The sequence below is a fragment of the Bison bison genome, unplaced genomic scaffold (assembly GCF_000754665.1).
Source record: "Bison bison bison isolate TAMUID 2011002044 unplaced genomic scaffold, Bison_UMD1.0 scf7180017864182, whole genome shotgun sequence".
Taxonomy (NCBI): domain Eukaryota; kingdom Metazoa; phylum Chordata; class Mammalia; order Artiodactyla; family Bovidae; genus Bison; species Bison bison.
The window spans coordinates 1,697,301-1,713,949 of record NW_011494754.1 but is presented as its reverse complement, the minus strand read 5'-3'; the positions used below and the strand labels follow the sequence as shown (position 1 = coordinate 1,713,949).

At 42.0% G+C, this 16,649-nt stretch overlaps 1 protein-coding gene across 2 annotated transcripts in view; it reads right to left on the bottom strand.

Annotated features, from left to right (window-relative positions):
• DCDC2 (doublecortin domain containing 2) overlaps window positions 1–16,649 on the bottom strand; it is a 146,138-nt gene that overhangs the window by 83,128 nt on the left and 46,361 nt on the right. For both annotated transcript variants that reach the window (XM_010843512.1, XM_010843513.1), the window contains 4 exons: window positions 11,658–11,734; window positions 11,395–11,526; window positions 7,967–8,113; window positions 6,143–6,197 (listed from right to left, as the gene is read on the bottom strand). In XM_010843512.1, the coding sequence (XP_010841814.1) occupies window positions 6,143–6,197; window positions 7,967–8,113; window positions 11,395–11,526; window positions 11,658–11,734 (411 nt within the window). The remainder of the gene's footprint in view (window positions 1–6,142; window positions 6,198–7,966; window positions 8,114–11,394; window positions 11,527–11,657; window positions 11,735–16,649) is intronic.

The following is a 16,649-nucleotide window of genomic DNA, read 5'->3' as shown; positions in this document are numbered from 1 at the left end:
TTCTCACTTCCACTGCATAATCATAAGGGATTTGATTTAGGTCATACCTGAATGGTCTAGTGGTTTCCCCTACTTTCTTCAATTTCAGTCTGAATTTGGCAATAAGGAGTTCATGGTCTGAGCCACAGTCAGCTCCTGGTCTTGTTTTTGCTGACTGTATAGAGCTTCTCCATCTTTGGCTGCAAAGACTATAATCAATCTGATTTTGGTGTTGACCATCTAGTGATGTCCATGTATAGAGTCTTCCCTTGTGCTGTTGAAAGAGGGTGTTTGTTATGACCAGTGCATTTTCTTGGCAAAACTCTATTAGTCTTTGCCCTGCTTCATTCCGTATTCCAAGGCCAAATTTGCCTGTTACTCCAGGTGTTTCTTGACTTCCTACTTTTGCATTCCAGTCCCCTATAATGAAAAGGACATCTTTTTTGGGTGTTAGTTCTAAAAGGTCTTGTAGGTCTTCATAGAACCGTTCAACTTCAGCTTCTTCAGCGTTACTGGTTGGGGCATAGACTTGGATTACTGTGATATTGAATGGTTTGCCTTGGAAACAAACAGAGATCATCTGTCATTTTTGAGATTGCATCCAAGTACTGCATTTCGCACTCTTTTGTTGACCATGATGGCCACTCCATTTCTCCTGAGGGATTCCTGCCCACAGTAGTAGATATAATGGTCATCTGAGTTAAATTCATAAACACAAATTTATCAAATGCATAGATAGGCATTTTTTCAGTAAAGGAATTAACTTTCTCAAAGTTACCCAGGTTTGATTTTTCTACTACTGTTTTTCAGATAAAGGAATTAACTTTCTCAGAGTTACCCAGTTTTGACTTTTCTACTATACTGATGCTTGCTAGTTCCCAAGGGACTAGAAATAGCTATCATATGGTTTGGTTCCCTTAAAAAGTCACCTGGAAATAATAGATTATGATTTTATCCCAAAGTGGAAGAAATCAAGCAGCAGCCTCATTTTACAGGGCATACCATGCAAACACTAGACCTTATGTGATCATTCAAGCATTGTCCTGTTTTTTTCCTCACACACATATCAAAATACCTGATAGAAATAGCAAACCTCTGGCTCAGACCAACAGAAAACTAAAAAGAGCCCTTCCATCACCCCCTTGCTCTACTCAAATTGGGATTGTTTTAGATAATTCCCTAGGCTCTTTCCAACAAGCTCCAGTCAACTCAGGTTTCTGTCATTACCACGGTAAACTCACTTGAAGCCTCCATGAACATGTGCCAAAGACACAAAAGCCATAATGCATCACAAAATCCCTCGTAAAGTGATTTTGTGCGGGATTTGCCGCATACAGCAGCACTCACAGCGTTGTATTTCAGCGAAGCATCCAGGAGACCTTGTGAGCAGGGGACCACACTCAGACTCAGGCTGGTGTTTCTCTGTGTATTTGCTGATGGGAAGTGTGAGAAATCTTTTTATCCAAACTGGACACAGGTTCCCAAAAGGCAAAATGGAGTTCTGGAAGCTTCAGAATCGACCTTTCACCGTGACTTTGTGATACACGGATAATTATGTTTTCTCACCAAAACCTGAGCAATTGCCATATTTGAATCTGTAAATTGCTGCTCACAAGATGTATTCGCTACTTGGGAATTAAGGACAACTGAGGACTCGATGGACAAGAGTTTGGGTGAACTCCAGGAGTTGGTGATGGACAGGGAGGCCTGGCGTGCTGCAAGTCATGGGGTCGCAAAGAGTCGGACATGACTAAGCGACTGAACTGAACTGAGGACAAAGTAAAGGAGTCTTTGGCTCCAACTTTCAAGCACGTCCCTGATTTTATGTCTCTTCCACTAGAGGGTGCTTGGACTCTTTGTGCTGAAACCTCACAGCTAAAGGACAGCCTCCCGCTGGTGGGTTAATTTTTCAAACTTAATAGAACTTCAGAGGATTCAGTTATCTCTTCCTTTTGTTTCCAGGTTAGAATCTCAAAGTACGTGTTTCTGTGACCCGCCCCCCTCCCCGTCTGTATGAGGGGTGACTTCTGGTCTTTTCCTGCTTTGCACAGGGCATTGCCTGGCTGTTTTGAAAGCGTTGCTGGATCCCCCACCAAACCTCCTCACCTTTACCCCAAACCCTATTACCCACACTTCCTACCACAAGGGTGGGACCTTGCTGACCCATCACTCTTGCACAGGAGGTTCTCTATGGAGAGTGTAGCAGCTTTCTCTCTCTCTTTTTTAAGCTCTATCCAGCCCCCACCCACACTTCCCTTCATTATGCAATACAGCCATTCCTAGAAAGCTTGCGGAGAAAAGAATTCCTAAAAATCCAACTCTGGGTCCTCTTTGATTTGCATCACAAGTTCAGGGATGCCTTCCCTTGAACTGAACAGTAAGTAGCTCCTTAAGTTGTAAGCCAGCTCACCCATCATCCCCTTCACTCACACTTGCCCCGACTCCATGCCAAGCGGTTAAGAATCTTGAAAATATGTACATTCTGCAGGGAACCAATTAGTTAAAGGAAAGGAGCAAACTGATCCTTCCCTTAAAAAGTTCGTGAGTTTGTGACTTTGGAATGCCCAACGTAGAATATTCTCTCCATGTGGTTCACGGCCAGTCACTCACAAATCCACTAGATAGGTTTCGTGGAACCTCACTGTATGCCCAGGGGGTTATGCCCCTCTGCTGAATATAATCTCCTACAAGAGGCCCACCCTGGCCACCCAGGGGGTACTGCACCCTCTCTTTCTCCTCCCAGATCCTGATACATGTTTCTTCAAGTTTATCCCTGATTAATATCAACTGTGTATTAGTTTGTCTTTTTCCTCCTCCAGAATGGAGGCTTCAGACATTTATGGTTTTCTCTGGAATCTCTGCCTCCCCTTCCCCACAAGCACTAAAACAGTTCAGTTCAGTTCAGTCACTCAGTCATATCTGACTCTTTGCAACCCTATGGACCACAGTACGCCAGGCCTCCCTGTCCATTACCCAACTCACAGATTTTACTCAAACTCATGTCCGTGGAGTCGGTGATGCCATCCAACCATCTCATTTTCTATCGTCCCCTCTCCTAGTGCTCAGGACATAATATGGACTCAGTAGATGGCTACTGGATGAATGCAGCCATCAGTGACAAGATACAATGTCCCCTGCTGCCTCCTATCCCAGTCGCCCGCATCACTCAGGACTCCAGCCGTCCCACTGCCTCCTGCTGCTATTCTTGCCCCACCCACTTCTTTGCATACACCACAGCCAGAATGATCTTTCAAAAATAGAAATCAAATGCTATCACTCCCTTCCTCTGCCCCTCAAATGGTAAGGAATCAAATCCAAACTCCACCCATGGCCTGCACCATTGGGCCCTGCCTGCCCCTCCAATCTCATCACAGACCACCCCAGCCTTCTTTCTGTCCCCTTTCTTTACGCCAAGCTCTTTCCCGAGGGCCTTTGTGACTGTTTCCTCTGCTATGGAGGCTCTTTCTCCCCTGCCCCCACCCTGTATGGCTGGCTGCTTTACCTCATTAAAGTCTCAGTCTCAGAACATTTTATATCAACAAGTGCCCTGCCACATCTTATTGTCCTCAGGGCACTTATCACCACCTGAAATTATATATTTGTTTAGAGACTGATAGTCTGTCTACCCCCGTTCTTCCACCCTGCCCCGCCCCACACAGACACAGGCACTAGAACAAAAGTTCCGTGACGTCTGAAAGCTTGTCACCAATCTCTGCCAGCTGCTTGAAGGAATTCCTGGCACTCAGTAGGTGCTTGTTAAACATGTGTTGGATGGATGGCTGGATGACCGGATAAATGGACAGATGACTCTATAGAATGCTTCGTGAGAAAGCATTGTGAGAAAAGGGACAGACTCTGCTATCACTGTGTTATTCTAAGTCAGAGCATGGCAATATAATGTTGGGTCTTTGCTTGTGTACGAGATGGAAACTCCTCTCAAAACATAACTTTGAGTTCTTAAAGGTCACTTCCTCAAAGAGACCTTTTCCTGACACACATATCTAAATTCTCCTTTTATTTTCCTGCATATGGTTCTATCCTTTTCTCTCATTCTAATCACACTTTGCAATTATACACTGCTTTGTGGTATCGTTTGTATAACTTTGTCTCCTTGAGTAGGACAGAGCTAAGAGAGAGTGTTGTGTCTTTTTGCTCAATACTATCTCCCTGGGGCTTAGTTCTAGGCCAGACACACGGAAGACATAGCCAGTCATCATTAGATGACCCAGTATTCACAGCACAGATTCAAGAGAACTTCCAAACAAGTGATCAAGAAAGAGGTACATATATGCCTCCTGTGTACGGATTTGAAAATTAGAAACACATTTTTAATTTTAAAAAAATCAGACATTCTAAATTTCAGAATTATAACCACCTAATCCCAAAGTTCAGTCATTGTGAATGTAAAGACCTGAGTCCTGATCTTGGTTCTGACATGAACTTTCCCTGTGATCTGAGTCAGTTATTCAACTACACTTGGTCTCTGTTTAACCATCACCTTTCCAGCTATACTGTGAGGGTTAATGAGCTCCTATGCGCATGGTACATGGAAGAGATTCCACTCCAAAGTCCTGAAGAAAAGCAGAAGGGTAGTCTCCCAAATCTAAATTCCTGGACTTTATTTAGCTTTATGGGCTTCCCAGATGGCCCTAGTGCTAAAGAACTCGCCTGCCAATGCACAAGACTAAGAGACACGGGTTTGCTCCCTGTGACAGGAAGATCTCCTGGAGGAGGGCACGGCAACCCACTCCAGAATTCTTGCCTGGAGAATCCCATGGACATAGGAGCCTGGCGGGCTACAGTCCATAGGGTCACAGAGAATCAGACACAACTGAAGTGATTTAGTATGCAAGCATACGTTTAGCTTTATGATGGTTACAATATATTTTTCAGTTACTGGAATACTCTCTCTCCCCTTGCTCTCCATATCCATGAAGTTATGGGTCCTCTGTGGCTCTCACTGTGAGCTCTGCCCCCAACCCTCTCTATTCCCACTTTCCCATCCTCCCACTCAACAGTGTGCTGAAGCCAGCTCCTCGCCAGGCTGTGATGGGTGCGAGGAAAGAACGTCACCATGACACGCCTCTGCTCTTCGACTATGACCGTCACGTGGATGAACTTGCAAATTTTCATCTGATGTCCTCAGTCTCTGCCATTTAGTCTGCAGCTAGATTCCGTGATGACATTGATAACTCAATGCATTAGAAATTAAGCAGGTGATTCTTTCCTCAGCTGCCCTCTAATTAGCTATAGTACCACCATTTTCTCAGGCATCCAAGCTCATAATCTTAGCCAAGGTCAGCACTATTTCTTCACACACAAAAAAATCTTTTTCAAGAATTTCACATGATGTTACAGAAAAGGGGGAGGGGAAGGAATATCTAAATCATCATTAGGAGACAATATCATTGTCCAGAAGCCTCTTATTTTACAAGACACCAATTAAGAGTTCTGCTTATTTAATTCAGAAAGGGAAAACGTCAGATCAATTCTCACCTCTACAGGTCAGGAAATTCAACCAAAAGAGCAGAAAGAGAAGTTTCAGCTAAGAAGACCTGTCAAAGCAATACTCCAGCAGGACATAAAGCTTATCCCCATGAGGGGGTATAGATAAAACATACAAACAGGTTAAGAAGTTACCTACTAAATGCCTGTCACAGTTCCCACATAATTGGTATTCAATAGATTATGCTGAATTAACAAATAAATGAATGAACGGTGGATGAAAAAGATTCTGATAAGGACCTAACTATTTAGACTGATTCTCAATCTTTTTAAAAAATATAACTGAGGATTGCCATTCTGTTACATACTCTTTCTTTTTAGTCTTTGTCAGTGATAGAAAATAACACTGGGCGGATCAGTGATGTGGCCTAAAACAGCGTTTCTTCTCACTTATGTATTATTGCCTAGATTTCAAGCTGGTATAAATTTTATCAAGTCTATATATCAGGAAAAAAATTATCTCTTGAAATTCATATTTTAAAAATATTAGCTCTCCTTTAGAAACTTAGTTGTAACGTTAATGTTCTAATGTTGTTTCACATAATTGCTTATATGCCACAAGTTTTATTTCTTTGAATTTAATTGAAACCCAAAGGACAGTCTCTCTGTTATGGTATAGAAATACAGAACATTAATGAGTAAAGTATATGATACTCACACTGCCTTTAGACTTTCTGAATCCTACAATTGGAGGTAGTGAAGAAGTTTTCTGACTGTGAAAACAAATTACAATTTAGAAATCTGAATATTACTCACAAATAATATACAAAGCAAGATAATTAACATCTCAGTTTGTCACCCCGACCTGGAACTCAACTATTTATAGACGTCAGTATTCCACAATAAGTACCACTGACTTTCCCAATTTCATAAAGACCACAAAACATTTCCAAATTCCATTCCAAAACATTATTGTTTTTAATTGGAGTATAATTGCTTTACAATGTTGTGTTAGTTTCCACTGTCCAAAAGATTCTTAATGTTTTCTTGTATAGCATTTTAGTTGATGCTTACAAATAAATTTAGTACCACCTTTAACTTTTTCATACCACTTAAAATAATCCCTAAATTTTTTATTTGCGTTTCAAAAAACAGGCATTTCCCAAGCTGAGTGAGGATTTTGCCAGATTGTGTTTAAGGCTAAAAATGATAAAGTTTTTTTTTTATCGTGTCTATCATATCTGGTAGAAGCACAGAATGGTAAAACACTGGCATTTATATTCAGGGAGTTTCTAAACCAGTCATTCTCACCAAAAATTTAAAAACTGCTCTTCAGCTCTAAGTATTTTCCAGATGTCTCTTTACAGGAAAAGATCCAGCTCGAAACCCAACCGAACCTCTCTGAAAATAAGAAGCCACGGAGTTAAAGGCAAGTTTCGCTGACCTGCCTGAGAAGGCCACCGTGGGCAAGTTTTCTCACCGCCATCAAGTAGAAGCACAAGCTCTCACCGCGGTGCGCACTGCGACCCACAGCAGCTAACCCAGTGCTGCTTCTCAGAGCAACGCTGTGAACGACTTGATTTCATGGATGGGTAAGGATGGTTGGCAATAGGTCTGGTAAGTAGTTCTAAAGTGCTAGAAAGCAATGTGCTCTTTGCGATACTTCAAACACCACCCCTGAAACTCCATTCCACCTATTCCGTATTGAGGAACCCTTGGTTAGTCTCTCCATCAAGCTACGCGGGACGACAAATCAATGGAGAACACGCTGGTGACGTTCTGCTCTATCTCTGTCACATGTCACCCATCCGAGTAGGAGCAACTACACAAAGTCAGTTTTCCAGCCAAGTAGACACGGAAAAGCAGCGGCAATGGACCGTAGGGCACCATGAGCAAGCCCAAGGGTCCCTGCAAGCAGGGGCCGAGGCTCTTCATGCAAACGCAAGCCTGGGCAGCCCACCTACTGGGCTGAAAGAAGGCCTTCTTCACAAATGCATGACATCTCACAGAGCAAAAGGGTTCTCTATGCATTGTGTGCAATTATAAGGTAACCTTTAAAATTTTGCCTGAAATAACTATACACCCAGCCCTCCACTTATTTGTATAAAAGAAATATCATTTCTATATTTTACCATTATTATTTTTAAGTAGAAAATATTATTTCTTAACCACCTGTAGATATTTCTCTATGCATCAACTGAAAAATCATTCAATCAAGTTAACATCTTTAAGACTTCTAAAAGCATATGTTATAAGAAGCTCACTGCCCTGTACCTTTTTCACAAAACTAATCTTTATATTTAGTACAAATTCATAAGTGAATGGCTAAAAAATACTATATAGTCTATCACAGATTCCTCAATATCATATTTTTATGCAATAGTTCTCAACCTCCAATCACAGCAAAATAAACAGCGATCAAGGTGTATCAGACATCCTTTCCTTTCTAACCGATAAACAAGATTCTAAAAAACAGCATAAGATTCAATGCTATTTCAAGTGATAACTAAACTATGAGACGCGAGTGAGGATGCAAACGTACCCGTAAGACTTTCTCATCGTCGACTTGTCGAAAAGTAATTCACTGTAAGGCAACTTCTTGAACCTATCTCTGCCGACAGCCACATAAAACTGCCCATTCTCCAGCTCTGCTCCACTCTCAACCAGTTTTCCTTCTAAAGTGTAGAGTCTGCCAAAATATGAATGCCAGCAATTCAAATGTTAACAAGCATTTCAAGAACTGCTAAAATCACAGTCAATTAAAAACTCTATTCCTAAATTGGCTCATTTGATACTATGCTAAACACTGAATTATAAATGTCTCAAAGTCATAAGACTCAGCTAAGTACCAATGCAGATACAATTATGGTCTAGCTGTACAGAAACCGGACAGTCTAACATAAGGATCCCCTATTGCTGCCATATTTAGAGTTTAGAGGGAGAAAATTAACTTGTAGAGAATGTGTGTGTGTGTGTGTGTGTGTGTATGTGTGCACGCGTGTATGTGCGCTCAGTCGTCTCTGACTCTTTTGCAACCGCATGGACTGTAGCCTGCCAGACTCCTCTGTCCATGAAATTCTCCAGGCAAGAATACTGGAGTGGGTTGCCGTTTCAAGAATGTCATATTTTAAATGAAGCTTGGCTTCCACTGAAGTTTGATTCTTCTCTTTATATCCCGTGAGCACTTAGAAAATTTATTTTCTTAATGCACTGTTCAGGTGAACATCTAAGAGCAGGCCTCAGACAGAATTTTCCATAGAAACACACAAGAACTAGGTCAGAAAACAAGAGGTGCGAGGGCAGGAGGTAAAAGAATCCATTGCCAGCATTAATGATGCAGAACTGCATAGCGTTCATGCTTCTCTTTTTTTGCCTTCCGTCATCTTCCCAGAATCAAGGGATTTCACAAGAACCTCCCTTTTACTGTAAAACTGCTGCTGCAAACTACAATGTGTTACTTATTAAGAGAACAGTGATAACCTTGCTAAACGATTTAAAGTGTCCCCACAGTTTGTTTAAAGAGCAAGAAAAAAACAGACGGCTTAGAAAACCACGCCACAAAGAAGACAATGCATGTTTTTGAAGGTGATAAACAAGAGTTAAGAACTGAAAGGATTTTAAGATTATCATTTTAAAAGTTCTCAGACTTTTTATATCACAAAATTAAGGGTAGTGACATTTGCAAAGAAAAAAAAAATCCACTGATCTGTCTAAGCAGACAGGCCATATCATATGAAGTCAAGGAGTAAAATAAAAGCAGCCACTTAACCCCTTAAAGTGTGTTGGTGTTGAGTTAGTATGAAGATGCTAAAGTAACACATTTCTATCCCTACAAGTCTAAATACCAACACTTAACCCAGATAATCTGGTTTTCCTGTCTTGACCTAGACCAGCGCCTCTGGACATAATTGACGTTTTGGATCTGATAATTGTAGGAGAGGTGGGAGGCTGTCCTGGGAATTGTAGGGTGTCAACAGCACCCTTGGCCTCTTCCCATGGGATGGGAGTAGTAGCCATCTCTAATCCCCATGACTGGACACTGCCAGCAGCCCCTACTGGTAAATCTGCCCCTGGTGGAGAACCTGTTGGAAACCAACCCCTAGATGGAGGCCTAGAGCCATACGTTCTTCTTCTCTCATTTACCTTCAAAAGAGGAAGATCTGAATCCATCATTAACTTTTACAGCTAGAAATTAAAAGACAGCAAAGTTGTGGATCTGGCAACAGCCAAGACTTGACTGGTTTTCTCTACACAGGTAAAGGACACTGAATAAATTCTAGCCTGTGAACTTAGCCTTCTTTTATGCGACTCTTGCTGACCTGCTTTCTTCCTTTGCTACAAAACATGAGAATTATAAACAGGGAGTTGAAAGAATTTGTGTGGGATGTTTTCTATATGTATACTGATGCCCAGGAAGGGTCCAACCATAAGAATTACTCATGTTCTGTTTAGCTCAGTTGTAAGGAATCTGCCTGCAATACAAGAGACCCAAGTTCAATTCCCAGGACAGGAAGATCCCCTGGAGAAGGAAATGGTAACCCACTCCAGTCTTCTTGCCTGGAGAATCTTATGGACAGAGGAGCCTGGCAGGCTGGTCCATGGTGTTGCAAGAGTTGGACGTGACTTGGCAACTAAACTACCAGCAGGTATTTTTAACCCACCATGTTCTGTTAAGGGAGTGTGGGGGTGTCCCAAGCGAGTAACATGAAAATCTCACTCATGTCTGGCATTACACTAAGAACTAAGCTTCTCCAACATGGAACTCTGCTCAATGTTATGTGGCAGCCTGGGTGGGAGGGGAGTCTGGGGAGAATGGATACATGTGTCTGTGTGGCTGAGTTCCTTTGCTGTCACCTGAATCTATCACAACATTGCTGGTTGGCTATACCCCAATACAAAATTAAAAGTTAAAAAAAAAAAGAATTAAGCCTCTCCAAGCTTTTGAACTGTGGTGTTGGAGAAGATTCTTGAGAGTCCCTTGGACTGCAAGGAGATCCAACCAGTCCATCCTAAAGGTGATCAGTCCTGGGATTTCTTTGGAAGGAATGATGCTAAAGCTGAAACTCCAGTACTTTGGCCACCTCATGCGAAGAGTTGACTCATTGGAAAAGACTCTGATGCTGGGAGGGATTGGGGGCAGGAGGAGAAGGGGACCACAGAGGATGAGATGGCTGGATGGCGTCACTGACTCGATGGACGTGGGTCTGAGTGAACTCCGGGAGTTGGTGATGGACAGGGAGGCCTGGCGTGCTGTGATTCATGGGCTCACAAAGAGTCAGATACGACTGAGCGACTGAACTGAACTGAAGTATTCACATATTCAGGGGACATGTAACTATATTCTCATTTCTGTGTTTGTCCTTGCCTATATTTTATTTCTATTTATCAATTTGTTCACATCAATATATGTATGAATAGGTGTATCTGGGCATGCAATTGTGTTTATATATATTTGTGTGCTTCAGAGCATTTATTGAGTGGGTTTACATCTGTGTATGTGTCAAAAGACAAAACGATATATCTTTTTTAAAAAAATCAATATATAACTATTGCGATCTGCCTTTACTCCTGATACCAAGATAAAATCCAAAAGGATCAAAGGTTTAAATGAAAGTTAAAAGTTGAAAGATGAAAACGTGGAATAATTTTTTATAATCTAGGAGTGAAGAGAACCTAAGCTAATCATAGAACTTAATGATCATAATGAAAGACTGAAAATTTGATTGCATCAAAATTTAACATAACTGCATGAGAAAAGCAACATAAAAAGTAACAAAAATATAAACTGGAAAACAACCCTACAAGGGATGAACAATTATATGCCCATTTTACAGATAGAGAAACTGAGGCACATAGAGACAAACTAGTGACCTGAAATTCAGATCTAGGACCAGTGTCTCAAGGGCCTCATGGGAATATCCTCAACAATTCTGAATCCCATCCACTTGCAAGAAGATTACTCTGACATACCTGTGGACAGCCCCACTCCTCAGAGTTATCTTTTCTGTGATCATCTGCAGTACATGATCCCACTGATTCAAGGCTTTTCTAGGAATGAGGAGTCGAGAAGCCGGGTTTATGAGGTCTCCATTTGCAATCAAGCTGAAAAAAAGGCAAAGCCAGTGAGGCAAACCATTTGACACAGTTATGCCTTTAAACTACAAAAGAAGTCCCAAACCAAAAGGAAACCACCACACAAATTTTGACCCGAAACGTGAAGGATTCCAACTTACAAGATAGTGCAGGGTTCCAGAAGTGGCTTTCTAAAGCGAGATGACACATTGATCCTGCTGTGGGTTACTGGTTTCACCTTTAAAAATAAAGAAATACAAATCATTGTACTTATGTTAGTGTTTTTTTTCCTATGAGGAAAAACTAGAGGTTTCCAGGGAGCTGGCTGAGAACTGCGATGCCTTTGTTAAAACCTTGCTTTTTTTCCCCCACTTATATAAACCCTCTGTGCTTACCCTCTATTGATGGCATATAGCTTTAACAGAGCTCTCAAGAAAAATTTCCTTTAAGCCCTGGGCATACTGCTCACGATCTGTACCAAAAATTGAAACTATTGAGCTATTGTGAGAATTCCAATGCCATTTTTAAAACAGTTCCTTTCTGTCAAATAAAAGTACATAAATGTATAAAATCTTGAACGAAGTGCCCTCCCCCTCCAGGCACAACAGAGTGTTTGGTCATCTCTGCCCATCCACCCACTCCCTAGAGTCACTGGTCCTTGCCAAGCACTTAACCGCCTCCTGTTCTCCTAAGACTGACTCCATCAACTTTTCTCAGCTTCACTTCCTCCTCTGTTCACCAGCCACACTCTAAACAGCACGTTCCCTTCCCAACCCGCTTGCATCTGGGTGGGTCTGGTCATCTTTCTGGTCCCTTTTGTTTCCAGGGTCCACGCTGTTGTATTAAGAACCACACGGCCCCTTGGGCACCTTTGAGTAAGACAAGGCTTAGGCATTGGTCAAGCCTCTCCTCCTCCCGAATCAACTATTTCTTATATTTCCCACAGTGGATTGTCCAAATCCTCACCTTTCACCCTAAATCCTAAAATCTCACTCCAGGCACACTTACTCTCAGCATATCATTTCCTTCCAAACTTCAAGAGAATAAAGCTCAACAGGCATGAAGTTCTCAACCTCACTTCCCTCTATGCTCACTTCATCTACATCTTCACCCCTTTTTCCCTTTGCTATCTGTTTCAGAAGGATCCTGACCCCTTTACAAAGCTAAGCCTGCATGTCTTGATTTTGTCCCCTGCTGCCTGTTCCATTAAATATCTAAGGCCCTCCACCCCCATTGTCTTCAATTTCTCCCTTGACCCTATGGCTCTTTCTCTCCTCTTCATCATTCCTCTTCCTATTTCCTTCCACCCCATCCTCTCCTCAGTCTTCTATAATCTGGATTCCAATGAAAGATAAATCCCAACTCTTTTTTTTTGATTAGTTAATGTATTTATATTTGGCTGCACTTGGGCTGCCTTGCTTCATGCACTGGCTTTAAGGTGCGTGAACTTCAGCATTTGCAGCACACAGGCTCAGCGGTTGCAGCTCACGGGCTCTAGAGCATGGGCTCAGTAGTTGTGGCACATGGACTTAGTTGTGCTGTGGCATGTGGGATCTTTCCAGACCATGATTGAACCTGTGTCTCCTGCTTGAAAGGCAGATCCTTGACCACTGGACCACCAGGGAAGCCCTAAATGCCAACTCTTAAGCTCAGCCTACAAGGACCCCCATGACCAACACTGCTTACTTGCTTCCCTCATGTTCCACCAAATACTCCTTGCTCCCCAACCCCAAGCCTACATGTGACTCTAGGTCAAACCAGCCGACTCCCAATCCATTGTCCAAACACACTCTGAATCCTCTTCCACACCTCTGCTCATCTTGCCCCTGCCTAAAATGCCCTCCCCTTTCTTCCAGCTTCTGAAATTGCACTCACTAGTCAATACCTAGCTCGGTTATCACCAGTCCTTCCATCTTCATCTTTCTTTACCTTCCTGTCTCAAACTGCTACAGCTACTACAGGATTGATGATCACACCTGCTTAGAGGGTTTTTTTTTCCTCCTGATTTGAAAGGGAACTGATAAATGAAAATAGCCAACATTTACTGCACTATATTTAATGACAAGCCCTGTACTAAGTAAATGCGTTCTATATCATTAAAACATCAAAACCATGCCCTGAACTAAGTACTTATTATTTAACCCCATTTTACCGACAAAGAAACTAGAAGTTAATCATTTACTTTGCCTAAAGTCACACATACTAAGGGGGAGGGCTGTCCATACCTATGAACCTCTACTTGCTTTGCACTTCGGTAGTTATTTTAGAGATAAATTAACCCTATATAATTTATGCAACTCTCTTCTGCCAAATTATGCCATTTCGAGATGAACAAGGTGTAAAATCCTTGATTTGCCAGTGCCTAAAACAGTGCTTGGCAATGCCTGTTAGTTGCATATAAATGTTTATTGAAATTTAATTTAAAAAAACTAACTTAGAATAAACATCTTTTTAATCAATCATAATAATTTTCTTTCATTTTAAACCCAGAGATTCTTGGCCCTAAGCTAACATTTACAGTGATGTTGACTTTTTTAAAAAGTTTAACAGATAATGTATGCACCTGACCAAAATTCAAGTGGTAAAATGGAGGATACAGTCAAAAGGAGGAATATCCCCCCCTCTGGTCCCCCAACCACAAAGCTGCAACTAACTTAACGATGTTCATTCAAAGACAGCCTACATCTACATATGCATATTGTTTTACGTAGACATTGTATACATGTAATTTTCAAGCACAGGGATCACTTGCTATGCCTATTCTTCTGCACCTTGCTTTTTTTCATTTAACAATTCACCAGGGACACTGTTCCACATTGGTAAAGGTTGCTTCATTCTTTATAAAAGCTATGTATATCCACACTGTGAATGTACCATAATTTATTTAATCTTCCCTCAATGACAATCCTTCCAGTTGCTTCTAAACTTTTGCTCTTGCAGGGAATTCCCTGGTGGTCCAATGGTTAAGTCTCCATGCTTCCACTGCAGGGAGCACAGATTAGACCCCTGGCAGGGATCCTGAATGCCACATGGTATGGCCAAAATAAGTAATAAACTTTTGCTGTTGCAAATAATGTCATGCTAGATTTCCTCACAATATTTATTTGCACGAATATGTAAGTGTATCTGTCAGTCAGTTCAGTCACTCAGTCGTGTCTGACTCTTTGTGACCCCATGGACTGCAGTATAGCAGACCTTCCTGTCCATCAACAACTCCCAAAGCCTGCTCAAATACATGTCCATTCAGTTAGTGATGCCATCCAACCATCTCATCCTCTGTCGTCCCCTTCTCCTCCTGCCTTCAATTCTTCCCAGCATCAAGGTCTTTTCCAATAAGTCAGTTCTTTGCATCAGGTGGCCAAAGTATTGGAGTTTCAGCTTCAGCATCAGACCTTCCAATGAATACTCAGGACTGATTTCCCTTAAGATGGACTGGTTGGATCTCCTTGCAGTCCAAGGGACTCTCAAGAGTCTTCTCCAACACCACAGTTCAAAAGCATCCATTGTTCACTGTTCAGCTTTCTTTAGGTCCAACTCTCACATCCATACATGACCACTGGAAAAACCATATCTTTGACTAGATGGACATTTGTCGGCAAAGTAACGTCTCTGCTTTTTAATATGCTGTCTAGGTTTGGTCACAGCTCTTTTTCCAAGGAGTAAGAGTCTTTTAATTTCATCCATGGTGACTGCAGTCACCATCCACAGTGATTCTGGAACCCAAGAAAATTAAGTCTGTTACTGTTTCCATTGTTTCCCTATCTATTTGCCATGAAGTGATCAGAGAAGGCAATGGCACCCCACTCCAGTACTCTTGCCTGGAAAATCCCATGGACGGAGGAGCCTGGAAGGCTGCAGTCCATGGGACTGCTAAGAGTCGGGCACGACAGAGCAAATTCACTTTCACTTTTCACTTTCATGCATTGGAGAAAGAAATGGCAACCCACTCCAGTGTTCTTGCCTGGAGAATCCCAGGGATGGGGGAGCCTGGTGGGCTGCCGTCTTTGGGGTCGCACAGAGTCGGACGCGACTGAAGCGACTTAGCAGCAGATGGGACCAGATACCATGATCTTTATTTTTTGAATGTTGAGTTTTAAGTCAGCTTTTTCACTCTCCTCTTTCACTTTCATCAAGAGGCTGGTTAGTTCCTCTTTGCTTTCTGCCATAAGGGTGGTGTCATCTGCGTATCTGAGGTTATTGATATTTCTCCAAGCAATCTTGATTCCAGCTTGTGCTTCATCCAGCCTGGCATTTCACATGATGTACTCTGCATATAAGTTAAATAAGCAGAGTGACAATACACAGCCTTGATGGACTCCTTTCCCATTTGGAACCAGTCTGTTGCTCCATGCCCGGATCTAACTGTTGCTTCTTGAACTACATACAGATTTCTCAGGAGGCAGGTCAGGTGGTCTGGTATTCCCATCTTTTGAAGAATTTTCCACAGTTTGTTGTGATCCACACAGTCAGAGGCTTTGGTGTAGTCAATGAAGCAGATGTTTTTCTGGAATTCTTGTGCTTTTTCGATGATCCAACGGATATTGACAATTTGATCTCCAGTTCCTCTGCCTTTTCTAAATCCAGCTTGAACAACTGTAAGTTTTCGGTTCATGTACTGTTGAAGATTGGATTGGAGAATTTTGAGCATTATTTTCCTCATGTGTGAGATGAGTGCAACTGTGCAGAAGTTTGAGCATTCTTTGGCATTGCCTTTCTTTGGGATAGGAATGAAAACAGACCTTTTCCAGTCCTGTGGCCACTGCTGAGTTTTCCAAATTTGCTGGCATATTGAGTGCAATACTTTCACAGCATCATCTTTTAGGATTTGAAATAGATCAACTGGAATTCCATCACCTCCACTAGCTTCCTAAGGCCCACTTGACTTCACACTCCAGGATGTCTGGCTCTAGGTGAGTGAGCACACCATCGTGGTTATCTGGGTCATTAAAATCTTTTTGTATAGTTCTTCTGTGTATTCTTCCCACCTCTTCTTGATATCTTCTGCTTCTGTTAGGTGCATACCATTTCTGTCCTTTATTGTGCCTATCATTGCACGAAATGTTCCCTTGGTATCTCTAATTTTCTTGAAGAGATCTCTAGTCTTGCCCTTCCTATTGTTTGCCTCTATTTCTTTGCATTGATCACTGAAGACT